Source organism: Mustela nivalis (genome assembly GCF_964662115.1).
Source record: "Mustela nivalis genome assembly, chromosome: 19".
NCBI classification, from domain to species: domain Eukaryota; kingdom Metazoa; phylum Chordata; class Mammalia; order Carnivora; family Mustelidae; genus Mustela; species Mustela nivalis.
Genome location: NC_139038.1, coordinates 7,098,123 through 7,124,014, shown reverse-complemented (window position 1 = coordinate 7,124,014; position 25,892 = coordinate 7,098,123). Strand labels below are relative to the sequence as shown.

The window sequence follows — 25,892 nt, the reverse complement described above, 5'->3', positions numbered from 1 at the left end:
CCGCCCGAGGCGCGGCGCGCGTCCCGTCGTGCCCCGCGGCCAGGCCCGGACCGCCTCGGCGCGCCCTCGCGTCGCGGAAATCCTGCGGCGGCCGTGCTCGCGCTCAGAACCTGCAGCGCGCGCATGAGGCAGAGCCGCCGCCCCACCGGCGCGCGCCCGACCGGGGTCTCGAGCCCCCAGGGGAGCCGCCGCGCTTTCCCCAACCAGCCGCCCGCGGAGAATCGCCCGCGCCCGCGCCCGCGCCCGCGCCCGCGCCCGCGCTTCGCCGCGACTCCGACCCCGACCCCGACCACGACCCAGACGCAGAGAAGCGGCATGGAAGCCGAGGACCTGCAGGAAGACCTGACCTGCTCCATCTGCCTGGACTATTTCGAGGACCCGGTGTCCATCGAGTGCGGCCACAACTTCTGTCGCGGCTGCCTGCTCCGCAGCTGGGGGCCGGGCGGCGGCTCGTTCCCCTGCCCCGAGTGCCGCCAGCCGTCGCCGTTCTCCTCGCTGCGGCCCAACTGGGCCCTGGCCCGGCTGATCGAGAGGACGCGGCGCCGGCGCCAGGGCTCCGTGCCCCCTGGCCAGTGCAGCCGCCACTGGGAAGCGCTGCGGCTCTTCTGCGAGGACGACCAGCGGCCCGTGTGCTTGGTGTGCAGGGAGTCCCAGGAGCACCAGGGGCACACCATGGCGCCCATCGACGAGGCCTCCTGCAGCTACCGGGTGAGCGGGCGGTAGCGGGGCTGCAGCTCTTCCCGGGGAGGCTTACCGTTGACCTCATGCTCATCCAAGCACCCGCGAGGTGGCTGCTGTTCCCCTTGAAAGTACAGCCCCCACCCTGCCTACCAGGTGCAAAGAAGCTAAGATCCTCATCGCATAGATCCTCAGAGCGGGGCTTAAAACTGGGATGGGGAGGGTCTGCATAGAATTTTCAAGATACGGGCTCCCGGCAGCTCCTAGTTTAATAAGACAGCCACACCGACAGGGTGTATGCCCGTGCTGTCCGATAGAAACAGGATGCAAGCCACGTATGTAATAAAACTTTCCTAGTGGTACAAAGAAACAGGTGTTGCTAATAGCTATGAAAAGTTATCAGTGAGATATTTTACTTTGGTTTTTCATAATAGGCCATTGAAATCTGTGTTTACATGCATGGCACGTGTCAGTTGGGACCATCCACATTTGGGGTGCTCACCTGGCTAAGGGGGGCTGTATTGCACCGTGCAGGTGTATACCTACAGGTGTAACAGACAGCTGATGATTTGGGAAATGTCAGGCATGGAGTGATGAAGCTGGGATTTGTTCCCAGCTTCCTCCATCAGTTGGGGAAAATCACGTAATGTTTGAATTTGGAGATTATCTGTGCTACCTATTTTATGGGTTAAGGAGTTTCTGTTGCATAAATCAGTTTATGTATTCTGCTCCAGCCCCACTGTCTTCTTGCTTTTGTTTCAAGCCTGTTCTTTCTCTATCCCGACCTTCCATCCTTTACATCTTTTTAGCTTTTAGCTTGAAGACCTTCCTTGATCATCCTTTCCAGAGTAGTCCTACCCCCTTCTATGGTGTAACGCCAGTGGTCTCCAACAGAATTGGTTTCTAGTAAGTACTGGCTGAATACACGGGTTTAATGATACAAGTTAAAGTGTTTTATAAACTATAAAATGCTGCACAGTTATTTTTTTTAAAGGATTTTTAAAAAAGATTTTATTTTATTTTATTTTTTTTGACAGATATAGATCACAAGTAGGCGGAGAGGCAGGCAGAGAGAGAGGAGGAAGCAGGCCCCCTGCTGAGCAGAGAGCCCGAGGCTGAGCCACCCAGGCGCCCCATGCTGCACAGTTTTATCAATTGTGCAAAGTGGCACAATATGCAAAGTGGCAGTACAAAGTGTACGTCCACTCAGTACCTTTGTACTGTCTAGGTACTAGGTACTAGGCATTGTTCTAGGATCTGGACATAAACGGATAAGAAAGTTAGGGCCCTTGTCTTGAAGGGGACACAGCACGCAGACCAAGAATTTCAGTATGTGAGTGGATTATCCAAGTTTGTATGAAGGACATGGCTTCCTCAGTGAGGAGTCAGTGGGGAGTCAGAAATGGTTTCACGGAGCTGAATGTGAACTCACTCTTGAAGGGTGAGTACAGTAGGTAGGGAGGGGATATTCAGGCCAAGGGAACAGTATATTCCTCGGTATGGTGGCTTAAAATGGCATGTGATAATTGTGCGAAGACTGGAAGTTGCTCAGTTCTTCTGGAATGTAGGGGGAGGAAGAGCGCTGGGAATTAGTGTTGAAGAACTGCTTGGTGTTGCCCTCCTGCCACCTTGTGGCAGTTTCTGTTATTGCAGGGAACGAGTTTTCTAATGTCCCTAGAATGCCCGGTTTTATTCATGGGTCCTAGTCAGATTCCAACTGTGGCAGGATTCCAAAAGACTTAGGTAGAGTCTTGGACTAGAACCAACGATATGGGATATTTCATGCATACTGGAATTGTTAAGGGCTTTTAAAAAATTGAGAAATTCTATTTAAAAGATGATTGTTTTTTCATTATTAAGTAAAAGTGAAAACTTGAAAAGAAATCTTGGTGCCATTCAAAACAGCTCTCTGATCAATACATCAGATTTGACAGTGATCACAAAGTAACAGTTATATCATTGATAAAGGAATAAAATTACTGGAAATAGCTTCTGAAGTAGCAGGATTATATACCTATTTAAGTTAACAATTAAGGGTAATAAATGGATTACATGTTAGACTACACTGTATTAGAAAGAAATCTGCACAGGTGATTTGGTGATGCACAACCTAATTTCATCCCTCCCCCCCTCATTTTAATACGCAGTTTCCAAGCAATCATAAATTTTATAACACCAGTAGACCCCCATCTAGATTCTGCCATTAGCATTTTACACTGGGTATTGCCTACCTATCCATCTTTTCTCTGTGTCCATCAATTCTTACTTCCTTTTGAGACATTTAAAGTTTGTTTTTTTTTTTTAAGATTTAATTTTTTATTTGACAGATCACAAGGAGGTGGAGAGGCAGGCAGAGAGAGGGAGAGGAGGAAGCAGGCTCCCCGCTGAGCAGAGAGCCCGATGTGGAGCTCGATCCTAGGACGCTGGGATCATGACCTGAGCCACCCAGGCACCCCAGAGGCATTTAAAGTTAATTGCAGACTTCCTCCTACATTTTCACTTGCATACATTAATCACACTTAACATGTGTTTGTGGTATTTTTTGAAGTTACATTTAATACAATTAAATACGCACATCTTTAGTGCACATTTGCTGAGCTTGGACAAATGCATATCCCTGGGCACCCCAAATCCTTCTCAAGATAAGCAACATTCCCAGGGCTCCTGATGGGTTCAGTCGGTGGAGCCCGTGTTTCTTGATCTCGGATTTGCAAGTTCAAGCCCCAGACTGGGTGTGGAGATTACTTAAAAGTAAAATCTTAAAAAAAAAAAAGGTAACAGTATCATCACCCCAGAAGCTCTGCCACCCACTTCTCAGTTAATCTCTCCCCCCTCCCTCAACCCTACCACTGTTCTAATTTTTTTTCTACCGAACATGACTTTTGCCTGTTCTGGAACTTCACATAAATGGAATCTTATAGTCTGTACTTCTCTCTACAGGCTCCTTTTGCTCAGTGTATCTTGGGATTCACCCATTTTGTGCGCATCAGTAGCCCGTTTCTTTTTACTGCTGCATCGTATTCTTTTCTGTGACCGTAGTGCAGTTTACGCATCTTTCTCTCCCTGCGTACCTAAGCTGTGTCTAGTTTTTGGCTCTTAGGAATAGAACTGATGTATCTCATACAGGTCTTTTTGTGGACGCACACCTAGTAGTAGAACTGCTGGGCCTGGGATTGATGTGTCTTTAGTCTGATGCCAGACCTATGCCTAGAGCTGCTGTTGCCCTTGACATGGCCAGCCGAGTCCTGTGAGAGCCCTGGGTGCACCACAGCCTCGTCAGCTTTGGAGCCGTCGCTCTTTCCAGTGACCTCACTTTGTTTTAGCCATTGTTATTTGAAAATGATCAGAAGACAAGTGATACATACTAGTTTTCATGCTTTTCCTAGGGAAGAATTAAAAAAAACCTTGTCATGCTTATTTCTGAGTTCTGTTCATTTCTTTTTCTTTTAGCTTTTTATTTTGACACGCATTCACTCTAGGAAGCTGCCCTAGGCCACTCTGCGGCCTTTGGCAGTCTTTGCCAGATTTTATTTACATTTTCTATTGCTTTGGTGTCGAAGAAGCCATCCTTTTTTGGTTTTTCACTGGCCACCACTCAGCTTCTTGGCAGGATTTTCATCCTCTACACCTCCCTTAAATGCAGTTGTTCCCAGTTCCAGCCTGGACCCCCTTCTTGATAGACTCTTACTGGGGGATTTTACTTACACCCTGGCTTCAGCTGCTGCCGGTGCTCTAGCCCCACAATCTGCTTCTGCAGCTCAGATCTCTCTCTCTTAAGATTTTATTTATTCATTTGACAGACAGAGATCACAAGTAGGCAGAGAGGCAGCAGAGAGAGAGAAGGAAGCAGGCTCCCTGCTAAGCAGAGAGCCCAATGTGGGGCTCGATCCCAGGACCTTGGGATCATGACTTGAACCGAAGGCAGAGGCTTTAACCCACTGAGCCACCCAGGCACCCCCCCCTTTTTAAAAAAGATTTTATTTATTTGAGAGAGAGAGCATATGAGGGTAGGGGGAGAGGCAGAGGGAGAGGGAGAAGCAGACTCCTCCTCTGAGCAGGGAGCCTGACGTGGGCTTAATTCTAGGACCTTGGGATCATGACCTGAGCCCAAGGCAGACGCTTAACCAGCTAAGCCACCCCGGTGCCCTGTGGATCTCTTTCTTGACCCTTAGCTGCTAACTAACTGTACCCATTGGCATATCCCCCACACAGCTCAAACTCAAATTTTCAAGTCAAATATGATTTCCCACCTTTAATTTCATTTACATACCGCTCACTTCCCTGTATTTCCTAATTTGGTAAATAGCTTACAGTCCTTCCTTCTAGTTGTCAAGCCAGAAACCACAGGCTAAATCTGGACTCCTTCCTCCTGTAGACATCTGGTTACCAGTTCCTGTTGGTTTTCCTTTTTTTTTTTTAAGATTTTATTTATTTATTTGACAGAAAGAGAGAGAGAGATCACAAGTAGGCAGAGAGGCAGGCAGAAGGAGAGGAGAAGCAGTTTCCCTGCTGAGCAGAGAGCCCCGATGTGGGGCTGGATCCCAGGACCCTGAGACCACGATCGGAGCTGAAGGCAGAGGCTTAACCCACTGAGCCACCCAGGTGCCCCCTGCCCCCCTTTTTAAAAGATTTTACTTATTTATTTGAGAGAGAGAGTGAGAGCATGATGGGGTTGGAGGATGGGCAGCAGAGGGAGAAGCCAGCCGACTGCCCGCTGAGCAGGGAGCCCAAGGCAGGGCTTGATCCCTGTTTCAGGATTCCGGGATCATGACCTGAACTGAAGGCAGATGCCGAACCCACTGAGCCACCCGGGCCCCCTACCTGCCCGTTTTCCTCTTGTGTGTACACCTCTAACTTGCCTGCTGCTGTCTGAGGTCACGTTTGACCTGCTACCAGGTGCTTCCCCTCCACAGACCACCCTGTTAATGCCGATTGACTCCTTTTATTTTTTTAACAGGTCATTCAGGTATAAATGTATGTATTTATAAAGATTTTATTTATTTATTTATTTGACAGAGACAGCACAAGCAGGGGGAGCAGCAGGCAGAGGGAGAAGCAGGCTCCCCAGTGAGCAAGGAGCCTGTTATGGGACTTGATCCCTAGAACCTGGGATCATGACCTGAGCCAAAAGTAGCGGCTTAACCAACTGAGCCACCCAGGCACCCCATCATTCAGGTTTTTAAGTTACAAAATGGTACATGCCTCATGTAGAAAATCAAGCAAAACAGAAATTTATGAAATTTTTAGTCCCCTTGCCCCAATTTCCAAGACATTTCTCTTCCACAGAAATAACCAGTGTTAATAATACTTAGGTATGTATTCTTCTAGCCTTTCCTCCTATTTAAATACTAACATATACACCCAGGGGTACCTGGGTGGCTCAGTTGATTGAGCATTGGCTCTTGATTTCATTTCAAGTCCTGGCCTCGGGGTGATGGGATTGGGCCTGGTGGAGGGCTCCACGCTCAGCGGGGCGTCCGCCTGCTGTGGTCGCTCGCTGCTCCCTGCCCTGCTCAGGCATTACCACTCTCTCTCTCTAAAGTAAATAAAACACACATAAATACATTCATATTTTTTCTTTTCAAAACAAAATTATACAATACTGTTGTCTAACAGCTTAGTTTTTTTTAACGATGTCAGTATATCGAGAGCTACCTGAGATTGGCATTAGAGTAGCAAAACACCATAATTTATTTAATAATTCCCCGTTGATGGATAATGAACCATGCTGCAGAGAACAGTACTATACCTATTAATACGTATTATTTTTGCCAGTGCTTCATCGCGCAGGTTATTGGAAGTAGGCTTATGCATTTTAAATGATTCTCAGTCCTTTCGGTTACCCTTCACAAAGATGGCACCTTTCTTTTGTTTGTTTTTGGTCTTTTTCTTGCATGAGAATTGATTAATTAATTAATTTTTTAAAAATTACTAATGGTGTACTAGATGTTGGCCAACTGAACGGACGATGGCACCTTTTTACAAAAATCTGTCACCACTGCAGTATCAGAGGCTTCCCTTGCCGATATTAGGTATTTATTAATCCTTTATTTAATAGTTTTCATTTTTTGCCAACCCAATAGGCAGACTCTGTATAGTGACTCTTATAGTGTTGTGGAGGTTTCAGCCCGGAATACTTTTTATGCCTCGGTCTGTAGCTGTCCTGAACATTTTCTCCATCTTGTTCCCTGTTTGGATTAGGTAGTGGCTTTTAGCTTTTGAACAGGCAGGGTGCTGGCGGAGAGGGGGAATTCTCTGATACGCGTTTCTGCCACAGGAAAAGCTGCTTAAGGCTCAGTGCAGTCTGAAGGACAAGATGAAGAAAGCCTTGTACTTTCAGGACATCGAGGTGAAGAATGCCACCGCGTGGAAGGTAACAGCAGAAGCCGAGGGGGCAGTGCTTGCCCCGGAGGCCCCTTGGTGGTGTTGGGAAGAGTTGTCAGGCTCCTTGCCGATGAGGTGACAGAACAGGTGACAGGCTCTCTACTGACCTGTGGTTTCAGGGGATGGGACTTTCATATGCTTTATCCCCACGTCTCTAAGCCAGTGCCCCTCTGCTTCCCACTTTCTCCTAACTATATGCCTAGGTCGTTGCTGGTTTGGGCCCACGGCATCATGGAAAGTAAACGCGCTTTGCTTTGAGAGAGACTCATTTAGTTGGGAGGCGCGATGCGCTCTGCTGCACATTGAAAGGTTTAACAACACTAAACTGTCGGTGTCCTGGAGGCTGAACTAAATACTGAATGTGAAAGTGTATTCTAGCTCAAAGGGCATACGCACGAGGCGTTGCCATCAGTGGGAGAGCCTCCCCTGTTAGGAAACACGAACTCATACTCTACAGGCTAGTGCAGAGATGCCACGTCCTAGAACTAGATGAACAGAAGTCTGGGGGGTGTGGGCCGGGCTGGGGCTCTCTGGGGGCGGAGATCAGGATGGGAGCCCCATGGGCTGTGTCGTGCGCTCGGCCAGTCCGGGCCAGGGCTGAGCGCATCTCCTGTGGCTGTAGGAGAAGATGAAGAACCAGCGGGTGAGACTGAGCGCCGATTTCGCAAAGCTGCACCTCTTTCTGGAGGAAGAAGAGCAGCTGTTTCTTCAGAGACTGAGCGAAGAAGAAGAAGAGACGACGAAGAAGCAGAATGAGAACACGTTAAAGCTCCATCAGAAAATCACGTCCCTGAAGCAGCTCATCTCGGAGGTCAGGGAGAAGAGCGAGAGCTCGACCCTGGAGCTGCTCCAGGTGAGGCTGGCCGGGGGTTGGGGGGGTGGGGGTGGTCTTCAGAGCTATGGGCCTTTCCTCGGGAGTGGGTGTCGGAGAAGAAATGTTTTCTCTCCTTTGGTGATTATGTTGCTACTATCATCAAAGAACCAAAGATTCACCTTTCAAGGGTAATGACTGTGAAAGTCAGGTGTGCTGAGCTCAGGTATTATGAGACACCAGGGTTCACTGGGGCCCACGGTTTGTCTAGGATCTGAAGCGCATCTGAGACTTTTCCATTCATTGTATTTGTCCATTTGTAATTCTTGGTTAGAGTAGCAAAACAAAGCACACCTAAAAATCACTAAGTAGATAACTGTCTGGACAGTTTTTAAGATAGATTTATCTTTTTTTACTAATTTATTATTATTTTTTGAAGATTTTATTTATTTATTAGAGAGTATAAGCAGGCAGAGTGGCAGGCAGAGGGAGAGAAGAAGCAGGCTCCCCACTGAGCAGGGAGCCCAGCAAGGGGCTGGATCTCAGGACCCCGGGATCATGACCTGAGCTGAAGGCAGACGCTTAACTGCCTGTGCCACCCAGGCACCCTCTAACTAATTTTTAATCATTATGATCATAACTTGATAAGAACTTTGCTCTTAGCCCCAGATTTTGATTGATAACATTCATTTAAATAATTTCTAATATCTAGCAACTTAGGAGTGTCTGGCCGGGTCAGTTAACAGAGCATGTGTCTTGATCCTAGGGTTGAGAGTTCAAGCCCCACATTGGGCATGGAGCCTCCTAAAGAAAAAAAAGTTAAAAAAAAAAGTAATTCATTAGTCCTTAGATTTGGGACTTCTAGGCCACTTTATTAGCAGTAAGTCTTTTACCTTTGTATCCTCATCAGGTAAATGTCCTTCTAGCTCTTTCCGTTTTCGGGTAGGATCTAACATTTGTAACGGTCTCTTTTTTTCTGCTGGGTTGATTCGCCTTTGGTCTTAGAGCCCTCAGAACCTCTCTTTCTTCCATATGTGACCGAAGAGGAAAGAACTATTGAAGGGGTCCTTCAATCTGTGATTACATTTAAAAAAAAAAAAGATTTTATTTATTTATCAGAGAGAGAGAGAGAAAGGGCCCAAGGGGCTCGATCTCAGGACTCTGGTATCAGGACCCGAGCTGAAGGCAGAGGCTTTTTCTGCATCAATTGAGAGGACCATGTATGTGGTTCTTCTCTCTTCCCTTATCGATTTGTTCTATCGCATTGATTGATTTGCGAAGGTTGAACCATCCTTGTAGCCCAGGGATGAATCCCACGTGATCATGGTGGATAATCTTTTTAATGTGCTGTTGGATCCTGTTTGCTAGGATCTTGTTGAGAATCTTGGCATCCATATTCATCAGTGATATTGGTCTGAAATCCTCCTTTTTGGTGGGGTCTTTGCCTGGTTTGGGGATCAGGGTAAGGCTGGCTTCATAAAAAGAGTCTGGAAGTTTTCCTTCTGCTTCCATTTTTTGAAACAGCGTCAGGAGAATAGGTGTTATTTCTTCTTTAGAAAGTTTGGTAGAATTCCCCAAGGAATCCGTCAGGTCCTGGGCTCTTGTTTTTTGGGAGGTTTATGATCACTGCTTCAATCTTAACCCATTGAGCCACCCAGGTACTCCACTTTCTACCTTTTTTGCTTATCAAGAGACAACATTCTCTTCTACCTTTAAGGAAGAGAGACATATTAACCCACTCACCAGTTACTTTCACAGCAGGAGGTTGCTAGCGGGATGTTATATGCCATCTAAGTGTAATAATTTATAAGAATTGTCTGGGACTTTCTCAACGTGCTTGAACCATGAAGTTCTGGTTACATATCCAAATGTGTACTTTAGCAGAATCTTTGAAATAACACATTTAAATAGTTTTTTTCAATATAGATTTAATATCTGCTCAGAATCTGAAACCTCAAAGGTGCACATGAACCAGAAGGCTTACAAAAAACGTCTATCAGCCAAAATAAGGGCAAGGGTAGGGAAATGTTTCACGAACATAGAGCTGGATCAAAGTATCTCAGGGCCTAAGAGAACTTATTTTACTGATGTGTTCACCCATCCATTTTTTCCTTTATTCCTTCATTTTTAGCCTTTAAGTCACTTCCATTCTTGTAACTATAGACACATTAAAAAAAAAAAAGAACTATAGGAACATCAAAAAAATACCGTTGTTCCTAAATTTTACCTCTTACTTGAATGTGTTCTTGCACAATACTACAGTATTGCTTTGGTTTATGTGTTTTTAATTTATTCATTGATTTAATCTTACTGCATTCTTCCCCTTGCTTTTTTCCTTAGGCACTCACTGTGTCTTTAAGATCCATTTCCATTGCCGTATGTACCTTGGACCCATGTGTCCATCCACCACATTTTGCCATTCCTTCCTCCAATGATGGAAATCCAGGTTCTTCTAACACCATTACCACTACCATTAATGCTTCAATGACATCATTAACATCTGCTCTTCCAATTTTTATAATTCTTATTTTCTTTTTTTAAAAAAGATTTTATTTATTTATTAGAGATCAAAAGTAGGCAGAGAGGCAGACAGAGAGAGAGGGGGAAGCAGGCTCCCTGCTGAGCAGAGAGCCTGATGCAGGGCTCGATCCCAGGACCCTGGGATCATGACTTGAGCTGAACACAGAAGCTTAACCCACTGAACCATCCAGGCGCCCCTATAATTGTTATTTTCTTAATTAGTTCTTGGGGTTGCTCTTTAGCTCTGGTTCTTTCTCAGCCTCCAGAACTGGTATGCTTAGCCCATCTACACTGACCCTTTCTTTTGCTGGTAAATGTTTTTAAGCTCTACTTTCCCCTGTAAGTATTACTGTGTCCACGGATTCAGACGGCATCATTTTTAATACAGTGCAATACAATAAATCATAAACTTGACAGATTATCACCAAGGGACCCATCTATGGAAACACCAGCCAAATGAAGTGATAGGACGAGTAGCTTGGGCCGGGGTGCTAGACACCCCCCGCATGGCCCCGTCAACACCCCTTCCCTTTTCTGTGAGGCTGCTCTTCCTCTGGACTCCTCATGCAGTTTTGTCTTGTCTGTTTTTGAACAAGAGTCTTCAGTACGTGCTGCTTTTTCCTGACATCATGTTGTGTGACTAACCCATGTCACTGTAGTTGGTTGTTTGTCCATCACTGCGGAGCACTTTGCAGCCTGGAGAGATCTTGTGCTCCCCACGGGCAGCGTTGGAGACATTTTTGGTTGTCACAGCTCGGGGGCGGCTTTTACTGTCACAGAAAAGCAGTTAGGAACGTGGTCCACCTTTCTGTCTGTTGTGTGTCTGTGAAAGCAGTTCCTGGTCATAGGGCGGATGTTGGTTCATGTTCCAAACCATTTCCCAAAGTGCTTGCACCAGTTGCCATGGTTCGTGGCAGTGAGAGAGAGAGAGAGCCCGCGGCCCTGTCTGCTCGGCCCTACTTCGTATTGTCAGGTCTTCTATGTCAGCCGTCCCAGATGCAGCAGCATGTTAGCTCAGGCCCTCGGTCAGCACCCCTGCGCCCCGCTCCAACGGTAGCTGCGTTCCCCTACTGACCAATGAGTTTGAGTACTTTTTCATGTGGCGATTAACCATTTTGATACTTCTTTTTTTCTAAGGCTTTCTTTTTTTTTTTTTTTTTTTTTTTTTTTTTTATAAACATATATTTTTATCCCCAGGGGTACAGGTCTGTGAATCACCAGGTTTACACACTTCACAGCACTCACCAAAGCACATACCCTCCCCAATGTCCATAATCCCACCCCCTTCTCCCAAACCCCCTCCCCCCAGCAACCCTCAGTTTGTTTTGTGAGATTAAGAGTCACTTATGGTTTGTCTCCCTCCCAATCCCATCTTGTTTCATTTATTCTTCTCCTACCCACTTAAGCCTCCATGTTGCATCACCACTTCCTCATATCAGGGAGATCATATGATAGTTGTCTTTCTCTGCTTGACTTATTTCGCTAAGCATGATACGCTCTAGTTCCATCCATGTTGTCGCAAATGGCAAGATTTCATTTCTTTTGATGGCTGCATAGTATTCCATTGTGTATATATACCACATCTTCTTGATCCATTCATCTGTGGATGGACATCTAGGTTCTTTCCATAGTTTGGCTATTGTGGACATTGCTGCTATAAACATTCGGGTGCATGTGCCCCTTTGGATCACTACATTTGTATCTTTAGGGTAAATACCCAATAGTGCAATTGCTGGGTCATAGGGCAGTTCTATTTTCAACATTCTGAGGAACCTCCATGCTGTTTTCCAGAGTGGCTGCACCAGCTTGCATTCCCACCAACAGTGTAGGAGGGTTCCCCTTTCTCCGCATCCTCGCCAGCATCTGTCATTTCCTGACTTGTTGATTTTAGCCATTCTGACTGGTGTGAGGTGATATCTCATTGTGGTTTTGATTTGTATTTCCCTGATGCCGAGTGATATGGAGCACTTTTTCATGTGTCTGTTGGCCATCTGGATGTCTTCTTTGCAGAAATGTCTGTTCATGTCCTCTGCCCATTTCTTGATTGGATTATTTGTTCTTTGGGTGTTGAGTTTGCTAAGTTCTTTATAGATTCTGGACACTAGTCCTTTATCTGATATGTCGTTTGCAAATATCTTCTCCCATTCTGTCAGTTGTCTTTTGATTTTGTTAACTGTTTCCTTTGCTGTGCAAAAGCTTTTGATCTTGATGAAATCCCAATAGTTCATTTTTTCCCTTGCTTCCCTTGCCTTTTGCGTTGTTCCTAGGAAGATGTTGCTGCGGCAGAGGTCGAAGAGGTTGCTGCCCGTGTTCTCCTCAAGGATTTTGATGGATTCCTTTCGCACATTGAGGTCCTTCATCCATTTTGAGTCTATTTTTGTGTGTGGTGTAAGGAAATGGTCCAATTTCATTTTTCTGCATGTGGCTGTCCAATTTTCCCAGCACCATTTATTGAAGAGGCTGTCTTTTTTCCATTGGACATTCTTTCCTGCTTTGTCAAAGATGAGTTGACCATAGATTTGAGGGTCTATTTCTGGGCTCTCTATTCTGTTCCATTGATCTATGTGTCTGTTTTTGTGCCAGTACCATGCTGTCTTGATGATGACAGCTTTGTAATAGAGCTTGAAGTCCGGAATTGTGATGCCACCAACGTTGGCTTTCTTTTTCAATATCCCTTTGGCTATTCGAGGTCTTTTCTGGTTCCATATAAATTTTAGCATTATTTGTTCCATTTCTTTGAAAAAGATGGATGGTACTTTGATAGGAATTGCATTAAATGTGTAGATTGCTTTAGGTAGCATAGACATTTTCACAATATTTATTCTTCCAATCCAGGAGCATGGAACATTTTTCCATTTCTTTGTGTCTTCCTCAATTTCTTTCATGAGTACTTTATAGTTTTCTGAGTATAGATTCTGTGTCTCTTTGGTTAGGTTTATTCCTAGGTATCTTATGGTTTTGGATGCAATTGTAAATGGGATTGACTCCTTAATATCTCTTTCTTCTGTCTTGCTGTTGGTGTAGAGAAATGCAACTGATTTCTGTGCATTGATTTTATATCCTGACACTTTACTGAATTCCTGTATAAGTTCTAGCAGTTTTGGAGTGGAGTCTTTTGGGTTTTCCACATATAGTATCATATCATCTGCGAAGAGTGATAATTTGACTTCTTCTTTGCCGATTTGGATGCCTTTAATTTCCTTTTGTTGTCTGATTGCTGAGGCTAGGACCTCTAGTACTATGTTGAATAGCAGTGGTGATAATGGACATCCCTGCCGTGTTCCTGACCTTAGTGGAAAAGCTTTCAGTTTTTCTCCATTGAGAATGATATTTGCGGTGGGTTTTTCATAGATGGCTTTGATGATATTGAGGTATGTGCCCTCTATCCCTACACTTTGAAGAGTTTTGATCAGGAAGGGATGCTGTACTTTGTCAAATGCTTTTTCAGCATCTATTGAAAGTATCATATGGTTCTTGTTCTTTCTTTTATTGATGTGTTGTATCACATTGACTGATTTGCGGATGTTGAACCAACCTTGCAGCCCTGGAATAAATCCCACTTGGTCGTGGTGAATAATCTTTTTAATGTACTGTTGAATCCTATTGGCTAGTATTTTGTTGAGTATTTTCGCATCTGTGTTCATCAAGGATATCGGTCTATAGCTCTCTTTTTTGGTGGGATCCTTGTCTGGTTTTGGGATCAAGGTGATGCTGGCCTCATAAAATGAGTTTGGAAGTTTTCCTTCCATTTCTATTTTTTGGAACAGTTTCAGGAGAATAGGAATTAGTTCTTCTTTAAATGTTTGGTAGAATTCCCCCGGGAAGCCATCTGGCCCTGGGCTTTTGTTTGTTTGGAGATTTTTAATGACTGTTTCAATCTCCTTACTGGTTATGGGTCTGTTCAGGCTTTCTATTTCTTCCTGGTTCAGTTGTGGTAGTTTATATGTTTCTAGGAATGCATCCATTTCTTCCAGATTGTCAAATTTATTGCCGTAGAGTTGCTCATAGTATGTTCTTATAATAGTTTGTATTTCTTTGGTGTTAGTTGTGATCTCTCCTCTTTCATTCATGATTTTATTTATTTGGGTCCTTTCTCTTTTCTTTTTGATAAGTCGGGCCAGGGGTTTATCAATTTTATTAATTCTTTCAAAGAACCAGCTCCTACTTTCGTTGATTTTTCCTATTGTTTTTTTGGTTTCTATTTCATTGATTTCTGCTCTGATCTTTATGATTTCTCTTCTCCTGCTGGGCTTAGGGTTTCTTTCTTGTTCTTTCTCCAGCTCCTTTAGGTGTAGGGTTAGGTTGTGTACCTGAGACCTTTCTTGTTTCTTGAGAAAGGCTTGTACCGCTATATATTTTCCTCTCAGGACTGCCTTTATTGTGTCCCACAGATTTTGAACCGTTGTATTTTCATTATCATTTGTTTCCATGATTTTTTTCAATTCTTCTTTAATTTCCCGGTTGACCCATTCATTCTTTAGAAGGATACTGTTTAGTCTCCATGTATTTGGGTTCTTTCCAAACTTCCTTTTGTGGTTGAGTTCTAGCTTTAGAGCATTGTGGTCTGAAAATATGCAGGGAATGATCCCAATCTTTTGATACCGGTTGAGTCCTGATTTAGGACCAAGGATGTGATCTATTCTGGAGAATGTTCCATGTGCACTAGAGAAGAATGTGTATTCTGTTGCTTTGGGATGAAATGTTCTGAATATATCTGTGATGTCCATCTGGTCCAGTGTGTCGTTTAAGGCCTTTATTTCCTTGCTGATCTTTTGCTTGGATGACTTGTCCATTTCAGTGAGGGGAGTGTTAAAGTCCCCTACTATTATTGTATTGTTGTTGATGTGTTTCTTTGATTTTGTTATTAATTGGTTTATATAGTTGGCTGCTCCCACGTTGGGGGCATAGATATTTAAAATTGTTAAATCTTCTTGTTGGACAGACCCTTTGAGTATGATATAGTGTCCTTCCTCATCTCTTATTATAGTCTTTGGCTTAAAATCTAATTGATCTGATATAAGGATTGCCACTCCTGCTTTCTTCTGATGTCCATTAGCATGGTAAATTCTTTTCCACCCCCTCACTTTAAATCTGGAGGTGTCTTCGGGCTTAAAATGAGTTTCTTGGAGGCAACATATAGATGGGTTTTGTTTTTTTATCCATTCTGATACCCTGTGTCTTTTGACAGGGGCATTTAGCCCATTCACATTCAGGGTAACTATTGAGAGATATGAATTTAGTGCCATTGTATTGCCTGTAAGGTGACTGTTATTGTATATGGTCTCTGTTCCTTTCTGATCTACCACTTGTAGGCTCTCTCTTTGCTTAGAGGACCCCTTTCAATATTTCCTGTAGAGCTGGTTTGGTGTTTGCAAATTCTTTCAGTTGTTGTTTGTCCTGGAAGCTTTTAATCTCTCCTTCTATTTTCAATGATAGCCTAGCTGGATATAGTATTCTGGGCTGCATGTTTTTCTCGTTTAGTGCTCTAAAAATATCATGCCAGCTCTTTCTGGCCTGCCAGGTCTCTGTGGATAAGTCAGCTGCCAATCTAATATTTTTACCATTGTATGTTACAGACTTCTTTTCCCGGGCTGCTTTCAGGATTTTCTCTTTGTCACTGAGACTTGTAAATTTTACTATTAGGTGACGGGGTGTGGCCCTATTCTTATTGATTTTGAGGGGCGTTCTCTGAACCTCCTGAATTTTGATGCTCGTTCCCTTTGCCATATTGGGGAAATTCTCCCCAATAATTCTCTCCAGTATACCTTCTGCTCCCCTCTCTCTTTCTTCTTCTTCTGGAATCCCAATTATTCTAATGTTGTTTCGTCTTATGGTGTCACTTAATTCTCGAATTCTCCCCTCGTGGTCCAGTAGTTGTTTGTCCCTCTTTTGCTCAGCTTCTTTATTCTCTGTCATTTGGTCTTCTATATCACTAATTCTTTCTTCTGCCTCATTTATCCTAGCAGTGAGAGCCTCCATTTTTGATTGCACCTCATTAATAGCTTTTTTGATTTCAACTTGGTTAGATTTTAGTTCTTTTATTTCTCCAGAAAGGGCTTTTATATCTCTCGAGAGGGTTTCTCTAATATCTTCTATGCCTTTTTCGAGCCCGGCTAGAACCTTGAGAATTGTCATTCTGAACTCTAGATCGGACATATTACCGATGTCTGTATTGATTAGGTCCCTAGCCTTTGGTACTGCCTCTTGTTCTTTTTTTTGCGTTGAATTTTTACGTCTTGTCATTTTGGCCAGATAAGAGTAAATGAAGGGGCAAGTAAAATACTAAAAGGGTGGCAACAACCCCAGGAAAATATGCTTTAACTAAATTAGAAGAGATCCAAAATCGTGAGTGGGGAGAAAGGGGATAAAAAGAGGTTCAAAAAGGAAGAAAGAAAAAAAAAGTAAAGAAAAAAAAATTTTTTTTAAAAAAAGAAAACACCTGAGAAAAATGTAAAAAAGAAAAAATATATATATTAGATAAACTAGTAAAAAATCGTTAAAAAAGAAAAAGGTAACAGTTAAAAAAAAAAAATTTTACCCGAAGGCGAGAAGAAAAAGAAAAAAAGAAAAAAAAAGAAGAAAAAAAAAAATGAAAAAGAAAAAATTAAATTAACTGCAAGACTAAAAAAAAATCACAGGAAAAAAGCCATGAGTTCCGTGCTTGGCTTTCTCCTCCTCTGGAATTCTGCTGCTCTCCTTGGTATTGAAACCACACTCCTTGGTAGGTGAACTTGGTCTCGGCTGGATTTCTTGTTGATCTTCTGGGGGAGGGGCCTGTTGTAGTGATTCTCAAGTGTCTTTGCCCCAGGCGGAATTACACCGCCCTTACCCGGGGCCGGGGTGAGTAATCCGCTCGGGTTTGCTTTCAGGAGCTTTTGTTCCCTGAGCGCTTTCCGTAGAGTTCCGGAGGACGGGAACACAAATGGCGGCCTCCTGGTCTCCGGCCCGGAGGAGCCGAGAGCCCAGGGCCCCACTCCTCAGGGCGCCCTCAGAGAACAGCGCCCAGTTACTCCCGTCTGCCTGACCTCCGGCCGCGCTCTGAGCTCACCGAGCCTGCGATCGGTTCAAGGTAACACCGAGCTGTGAGCTTACTGTCGGCTCTGTCTCTGTAGCCGGCTTTCCCGTTCCAATACCCGCAAGCTCTGCGACACTCAGACACCCCCGATCCTTCTGTGACCCTGCGGGACCTGAGGCCACGCTGACCCCGCGTGGGCTTCGCCCCGGTTTAGCCTCTGGACTGATGTCCCTCAGCGGAACAGACTTTTAAAAATCCTGATTTTGTGCGCGGTTGCTCCGCCGCTTGCCGGGAGCCGGCCCCTCCCCCCGGGGTCTATCTTCCCGTCGCTTTGGATTCACTTCTCCGCCGGTCCTACCTTTCAGAAAGTGGTTGTTTTTCTGTTTCCAGAATTGCTGTTCTTCTTCTCTTCGGTCTGCCGATGGATTTTCAGGTGTTTGCAATCTTTAGATAAGCTATCTAGCTGATCTCCGGCTAGCTGAAGCAGTCTCAGCTTGCTACTTCTCCGCCATCTTGACTCCTCCTTTCTAAGGCTTTCTTAAGGTATCATGTACATATCTTATAATTCACCCATTTGAGGTGTACTTTTTTGTAGCTAAGTAAGTGATTTTACCAAGTTGTGGAAGTCTTGGCTGTGGAACTGGGCTTACCAAAGTCCAGTTCTAAAACATTTCCATCTCCCCAATAAGACCACATGGTGCTTGTTTATAGCTGATCTCTGTTGCAGCTTCCAGCCTCAGACAGTCTGGTTTCTGACTCTAGATTTCCTTTTCTAAGTATTTCTGTAGATAGAGTCATACAGTCTGTGATCTTTTGTGTATGGAATCTTTCATTTATACTGTTTCTGAGGCTCATTCATGTTGTAGCATTTGTTAGTATTGTATTTATATTCCTCTTTTTATTCCCGAATAGTATTTCACTATAAAATATGTCACATTTTGTGGATTGGCTCATGAACTGATGCACATTTGGGTTTTTCCACCTTTTGGCTATAATGGATGATGCTGATGTGAAGTCGCCCGCCCCTCTTTGTCTGGACATACACTTTCGTTTCTCTTGGGTGGACGGTAGGAGCGGAATTGCCGGGCTGTATCGTATATTTAATTTGTTAGAAACTACCAAACTATTTTCCAAAGAGGCTGACCATTTTGTATCCTCACCACATTCTCACCAACACTTGTTACTGTCTGTGGGTGAGAGAGAATGGATGGAGAAGTAGGCAAAAAGCCAGGAGAGAATTCGTGTCGAAGTGCCAAAGGAAGAAGAGTAGGGTTTCAAGAAAGGGATTGGTTACCATTGTCGAACAGCGCAGAGGGGTCCTGCGAGGAGAAAGACACTGTGTGTTCAGTCCATTGGGTTTGGCAGCATGAGATCACCCGTGACATTAGCAAACGCGACTGATGTAAAACACCTGCTCACAAAGTTGAGTATCAGATCTTGGGAGGAGTAGACGTAACTTGCTTATGTTTTTCTTCTCTTCACAGAATCCAAAAGATCTGTTGACCAGGTATGAGCTGCTGCTTTTTCACGGGCCCCTGAGTGGAGGGGAGACAGGCCTGGGCTCCAGAGAGCAGTCTGGGCACACCTGAGAGTCGGTGGAGGAGGAATTTCCACCGCTCGCTTTCGCAAGGGGGAATGGGCACGTGGTGGTCTAAGCTTTGGGCTTGGAGCTCTCAGTGGGAGTTGGGGGCCTTGGCTGCCTGAGTTGTCTCCGAAAAAGCGTAGCCTTCTCTGCTTTCCTTAGGAGTGAGAACCAGGATGTGGACTATTCCCCTGAAGTTTTAATGGTGAAGAATGTGTGCCAGATTCCAATGATGAAGGAAATGCTGAAGCGATTGCAAGGTAAGCAAGGTTGCATCTCCCAGAAATCTTTAAGAGAATAAGCACTGAGAAGAGTCTAGAAAAGAAAGAAGAAATAGAACATAGGGCCAGCAGGAGGGTCAGGAAAAACGATGATAACTAGAATACCTGGCTATATGCTTCATTCAGGAAACATTCACTTAAGGTAAACCATGCATTATTAGCTGCTAGCGATACAGAAAGAAAAAGACCTAAGAATGTAAGTAAACTGGAGAGAGAGACTCCTATCATTTGCCGTAACATAGTGGGATCTCCTGTTTTTCATGGTACGAGTAAGATACCATGGGAGGTCAGAGAAAGAGCTCTGTTGGGGATGAAGTAGGGAAGTTTTCACACAAAGGTGACATCGTTCTGGGATTTGAGGGACGAATAGGAGTTTGCCAAGTGGAAAATGGAGGTATACTCGTGTAAGCAGAGGGAGCAGCAAGAGCTAAGCTGTGGAGAGAACGGAGGAAGGGTATCTGAAGTGACTAAACTGTAAGGTACGTTGTGGGGAAAGGCAGGAGCTGAGGTGGAGACGGTGAGTGTAGGAAAGTCTGAAGATAAGGTGACTGGATCTCCGGGGACATGCTGAGGCTTGTCGGTGTTGTAAACACGACACAGGCAGTTCTCTCGTGCACATCACTGATGAGGAACCCTGTGGTGGTAGCTGTCTACTAAGATGAAGTAATGGGGCCCGGATTTCCGCTTCGGCCTGAAACTTAGCTAGCTGCACAAACTAAAGCAAGACAGACACAGCACCTGAAGTAACTGTTTCCCAACCCTGGATGTCAGGCAGGCAGTACAGGACAAGGAAAGGCAAAACAGATGAGGTGAGCTCTGGGATGGCTCCAGCCTCCAGCCTGACGGGCTTCCGGGCCATCGCAGGGGGCGGGCAGGGTCGTGGAGGCGCAGCCAGGTGGAGGAGTGGGTTGAGCCCAGGGAGGACAGAGCTGGGAGAGCTTGGAGAGCACTGGCCAGAGTCCTGGCGAGGAGAGAGCCATCCCGGGGGCGGTGATCTACAGAGGTGGCCCCTGAGTATTTAGCAGAATACTGACCAGCAGATGCTTGTGAAAAACCACCTTAGGCTGAGGAAGGACGTTTCCAAAATGATTAGAAGGAACAGTTCCTAGTGCTCCCACAGAGCCCAAACAATGCCCGGTCCTAGCAGCCTGACTAGAAAACTCCTAATTCCTGGGAAAATATTGCCTCATTAGTGGACCCACCTTATAAATCATAACACCAGCTCTGAAAGGATCAAATTATTTCCAGGTAACTGCATCCCAGGACAAAGCTCAAGAAGATTTTATTATTTTTATTTTTTATTTTTTAAAGATTTTATTTATTTATTTGACAGAGAGAGAGAGATCACAAGTAGGCAGAGAGGCAGGCAGAGAAAGAGGGGAAAGCAGGCTCCCTGCTGAGCAGAGAGCCTGATGCGGGGCTCGATCCCAGGACCCTGAGATCATGACCTGAGCCTAAGGCAAAGGCTTAACCCAGTAAGCCACCCAGGTGCCCCTCAAGAAGATTTTAAAAAATGAGTACCTGATGTCTGAGATCCAGTCACAATGTCTGAAATCCAGTCAAAGATGACCAGGCATGCAAAAAGGTCGGAAAGTATGACACATGATGAGAATAATAGATTGAAATTGACCCAGGATTGACCCAGACGTTAGAATAAGCACAGAAGGACTTTAATCAGCTATCCTATAAGAGGTATTTGGAGACGTGGAAGATCTAAAAAAAAGTCTCAGATCAAACCTCTGGAGGTAAAACTACAGTGATGGAGAAGAACCCATTGGTTGGGATTAATAGAAAAAAAGATGATTGAATTTGAAGGTGCACCAGTGGAAGGTTCAAAACGAATGCAGAGAAAAACCCCTAAAACGTGAAAAGAGCCTGGGTGAGCTGGAGGACAGTCTCATGCAGGCTTATGGGTGGTAAGTGGGATCCTTGAGGAGATGGGTAGGATGGGGATGAGACGGGGAAAATATCTGAAGGAATAATGGCCCCAGGGCCCCAGGGTGGCTCATTCAGTTATATGGCCGCCTTCAGCTCAGGTCATGATCTCAGGGTCCTGGGATCAAGCCCTATGTCGGGCTCCCTCCTCAGCGGGGAGTCTGCTTTTCTCTCTGCTCCTCCTGGTCCCACTCCTTTTTTTTTTTCTCTCTTTCTCTCAAATAAATAAAATCTTAAAAAAAAAAAAGTCTCCAAATTTTCCAAATTTGGTGAAGACCATAAGTCCACAGATTAAATAAGGTTGATAAGCCCTCAGCACAAGAAATATGAGGGGAACTACACCAAAACCAGGGTAAAGAGAACATTTTTGATGCAAGAAGAGGAAAGGAACATGTTAAATGGAAAAAAAAAAGATGATGTCTCTTTTCTCTGAATTTACCAATCGTATAAGAAATAAATATCCATTCTACATGAACTCTTAACAAAACACTAAAGAGGGAACAATGCCTAATTCAGTCTGCATGGTCTGCATTATCATGATACCCAAATCAGACAGACATTACAAGAGAAAAGGGCTATAGATCAGTGTCCTTCATGGACACAGAAGAATTCTGAAGGTAATTTTAGCAAATTGAACCTAACAACATATTTATAGATAAAGCATCATAACTGAATGGGTTTTACTTTAGAAAAGCAGGTTGATTTAACATTTGAAAAACCAGTGTAATTTATATTAGCAAACTAAAAAAAGGAAACCTATATGATCACTTCAGTAGATGCCGAAAAAGCATTTGTTAAAACCTAATATCCATTCCTGATTTAAAAAATTCTGGGTGTTACTACTGGGTATTTACCCCAAAGATACAAACATAGTGATCCGAAAGGGCACGTGCCCCCGAATGTTTATAGCAGCAATGTCCACAATAGCCAAACTATGGAAAGAACCTAAATGTCTATCAACAGATGAATGGATAAAGAATATGTGGCCTATATACACAATGGAATACTACGCAGCCATCAAAAGAAATGAAATCTTGCCATTTGTGACGACGTGGATGGAACTAGAGGGTATTATGTTAGCGAAATAGGTCAGTCGGAGAAAGACAACTGTCATATGACCTCCCTGATATGAGGAAGTGGAGATGCCACGTGGGAGGTTTGGGGGGTAGGAAAAGAATAAATGAAACAAGATGGGATCGGGAGGGAGACAAACCACAAGAGACTCTTAATCTCACAAAACAAACAGGGTTGCTGAGGGAAAGGAGGTTGGGAGAGGGTGGTGGGGTTATGGACATTGGGGAGGGTATCTGCTATGGTGAGTGCTGTGAAGTGCGTAAATCTGGCGATTCACAGACCTATACCCCGGGGCTAATAATACATTATATTTTTATAAAAAAAAAAAATTCTGAGTGTTATACGCAAATAGTGAATTGTTGGACACTCCATCAGAAACTAATGATGTACTATATGTTGGCTAACTGAACATAATGAAAAAAATACGGCTTGGTAAACTAGAGAGACATGGAGAGTCTGGGAGGAAGAGGTTTGGGAGGCCCGGAGGGAGGTCAGAGAGACCGTTAAAGCGGGGGGTGCTAGAGGTCTGAGTGAAGATGGTGGCAGTGAGATGGAGAAGAGGCAGAGAATCTGAGTGCTGTTTCCGAGGTGGCGTTAATAGGACTTGTGACGAATAACCTGTTCAGGGTCAGAGAGAAATAGGAGTCAGATAACCTTAAGATTTCAAGGGTGTGAGTGTTCGGGTAGAGGTAGCGCCCTTGCTGCTCAGAGAACACAGAGGACAAGAAGATGTCTGCATGGGAAGGGGTAGGAGTCCCAAGAGGATGGAAGGGGACTTTGAATGGTCAGGGGCCCCTTGGAGATGCCCAGTGAACAACTGGAACGAATGAAGAGAAAACTTGTTAATAGTGTCACCTCTGTGTCCTAGTGCAAAGCACCAGCCAGTCCGCCATCTTGGTCTGGTCCTGATTGAGCAAGTCAGGATCTGGTCATGTTTCTCCCAGTTTGATGCTGATTGTGAAGACTCGGGGCCACGAACTAACGAGCTCCCTGTTTTTAGGTCTTAGTCCTTTGGAGAAGAAGGGAATGAAGATTTCACCATGCTAAGGCCACACTGGGGCCTGCCAGGCCCGGCCAAGGATGAGTTGAGAGGCGCTGCGGGGTGGGGGGGGGGGTGGGTGTCTCATCGCTAACAGTTCTTGTCTGGAGATGCACACCACTGAGGCTGGGAAAGGGATGCTTCTGGAGGAGGGCTGCTGGGAAGCTGTCACGTTCTAAATGGCCACTGTCATTTTCTCTGCAGTGGCTGTAAGTGTCGCTGAAGGCACGGCTCATCCCAAGCTCGTCTTCTCCCAGGACGGGCGATTCGTGAAAAATGGAGCATCAGCCAGTTCTTGGCCCTTGATTTCCTCAGCCTGGAGCTACGTTAGCGGATGGAGGAATTCTCAGAAGAACGCACCGTTCGTGGGCAGATTTCAGCACTTACCCTGTGTTTTGGGAAAAAACATTTTCACTTCGGGGAAACATTACTGGGAAGTTGAGAGCCGAGATGGCCTGGAGATTGCTGTGGGGGTGTGCCGGGAGGACGCCATGGGGCTCGGCGATGCTTCAGAAATGTGCCCCCATCGGGGCATCTGGGCTCTCTCCTGGGGTTCTGCTGGCTGCCAGCCCCTGACAGGCTCTCCTGGAAGCCCTACCAAGCAGGAGCCCGCTCTTCACCGGGTGGGCGTTTTCCTGGACTTTGGGGCCAGGGACATCTCTTTCTATAGTGCTGTAGATGGCGCACATCTGCACACCTTCTCCTGTCCGGTCTCCCGCCTCCGGCCATTTTTTTGGTTGAGTCCATTAGCGTCTTTAGTCATCCCGGCAGTGACGGGTGGGAAATGAGCCTCTTCTTCCCGTGCCCCAGGAATCTCCCCCTGTACCCCAGCCTGGGGACAGGCATCCCCTGGCCCTCTTCTCTCATTTCCTGTACACTGGCCCAGGGGCACAGCCGTCCTGTCCGCTCGGATTTCAGTTTCATGTTCTGTTCCGCTCTTTGCGTGAGCTCTGCACACACCGGGATGGCCGACCCCATCGGCTGCTTTCCCAACAGCCACTGGCTCCATTCCTCACCTTCTCTTCTGGTTCTTCCTGAGGGAACTGTTGGCTGAGCACCGTCCCTGGGCGGCCCCTGTGCGGCAGTGCTGGCCAGTGAGCTGGAATGAGACATTCCAGGTGATTCTGGGGAAAGATTCTGTAGCTTTAAAAAAGGTGTTTGAGGAGGCACAGCCCCTCTTCTGATGTTAGCAGCCGTCTAGGAACTGAGGAGAGCACAGTGACAGTGCAGAGGAGGAAGAAATAGGGTCTCTGTTGGCATTTTGGGGCTGTTGGAATTTCCTTAATCGGAAACTTACTATGGGAGATGATTGCTCTCTTATCATATAAGGGAATTAAGGTTGTCTTTTGGTATAGGATTGTCTCACTTTCCCTGAAACTGGACAACTTTGTAGACTCCATTTCTGTTCAGTCATATAATTCTTCTTCTGTCCTGGAAGTACTGATACCGCTTACTTTTCTGGATCAGAAAGTTGAGGACATCTTCCCTTACTCTGCCTGCACGGTTACTCCTCTTCACCTGGCCGTGTCTGTGCCCTCACTATGTTCATTTTGTCACCCGTCTGTCAGATTCTTACATTGTTTGTGCAACGAATTAATGTCACACCTAAAATAGGGGGAGGCACTTGCTAAGGGCTCAGACTCAGACTGTGCCGCTGGCCTCTTCGGTAACGCTTTCCTGCAGAAGCTTGGTGGGACAGGGAAATTAAAATCCTCTTGTAAGTAGGAAAACAGAACTTTGGAGTAACTTTGTCAAGGTTAGCTGGCGGTTGGGGGTGTTGGGCTTAAATCCAGATCTGAGCTAAAACTGTGTGCTCTTTTCCGTGTTTATTTGTAAGCATTTATTGAATACTGATTATAGGTCAGCATTGTCTTTGTTATACATTTTTAATCTATGCACTTTCCCCCATTTTACCTTCTTTAGATTATAAGCCCTCAGCAGATTGTAACAGGTGCTGGGTAATTATTTTAAAAATAATGGTGGGCGTCTAGGTGGCTCAGTTTTTAAGGATCTGCCTTTGGCTCAGGTCATGATCTCGGGGTCCTGGCATTGAGTCCTGCATCGGGCTCCCTGCTTGGCGGGAAGCCTGCTTCTCCCTCTCCCACTCCCCCTGCTTGTATTCCCTCTGGCTGTATCTCTGTCTCTGAAATAAATAAAGTCTTAAAAAAAAATAAAAGTAAAGATTGTTTCTCTCTGGTTGTAAAAGGCACTTATAACAGAAAATTTGGAACATACAAAAAGTGTGAAGAAGCTGAAAATGATTGATGATCTCACCACTTCTAGCACTGTAATGGGTTCCCTCCCAGATTTTCAGTAAATTTTCCTGGTAGTGATTGAACTGGGCTTCTCACAAGGGAGAGGGAGAGACCGGGGCGAGGTTGCCACAAGCCACCTGAGGCTGCTTGAAGTTGGAGAAAGCAAGGAAGAACCCTTCCCTAGAAGCTTCCAAAGGAGCATGGCCCCACCAACACCTTGATTTTTAGACTTCTAGCCTCTAGAACCGTGAGACAATAACCTTGTGTCATGTCAAGCCACCTGGTTTGTGGTTTGTTACAGAGCCTTAGGAAACCAGT

At 45.1% G+C, this 25,892-nt stretch overlaps 1 protein-coding gene across 2 annotated transcripts; it reads left to right on the top strand.

Annotated features, from left to right (window-relative positions):
- Nucleotides 1–40: 40 nt before the first annotated feature.
- On the top strand, nucleotides 41–25,495 carry TRIM4 (tripartite motif containing 4). Of its 2 annotated transcripts, XM_082712718.1 has the most exons (7): nucleotides 44–708; nucleotides 1,478–1,573; nucleotides 6,956–7,051; nucleotides 7,685–7,915; nucleotides 18,893–18,915; nucleotides 19,153–19,250; nucleotides 23,524–25,495. In XM_082712718.1, the coding sequence occupies exons 1-7, from the start codon at nucleotides 124–126 to the stop codon at nucleotides 24,105–24,107; spliced, it is 1,713 nt and encodes a 570-aa protein (XP_082568844.1). In that variant the 5' UTR covers nucleotides 44–123; the 3' UTR covers nucleotides 24,108–25,495. The 2 variants fall into 2 exon arrangements, with proteins under 2 accessions (XP_082568843.1, XP_082568844.1); XM_082712717.1 differs by lacking the exon at nucleotides 1,478–1,573 and having other exon boundaries at nucleotides 41–708.
- Nucleotides 25,496–25,892: the final 397 nt, after the last annotated feature.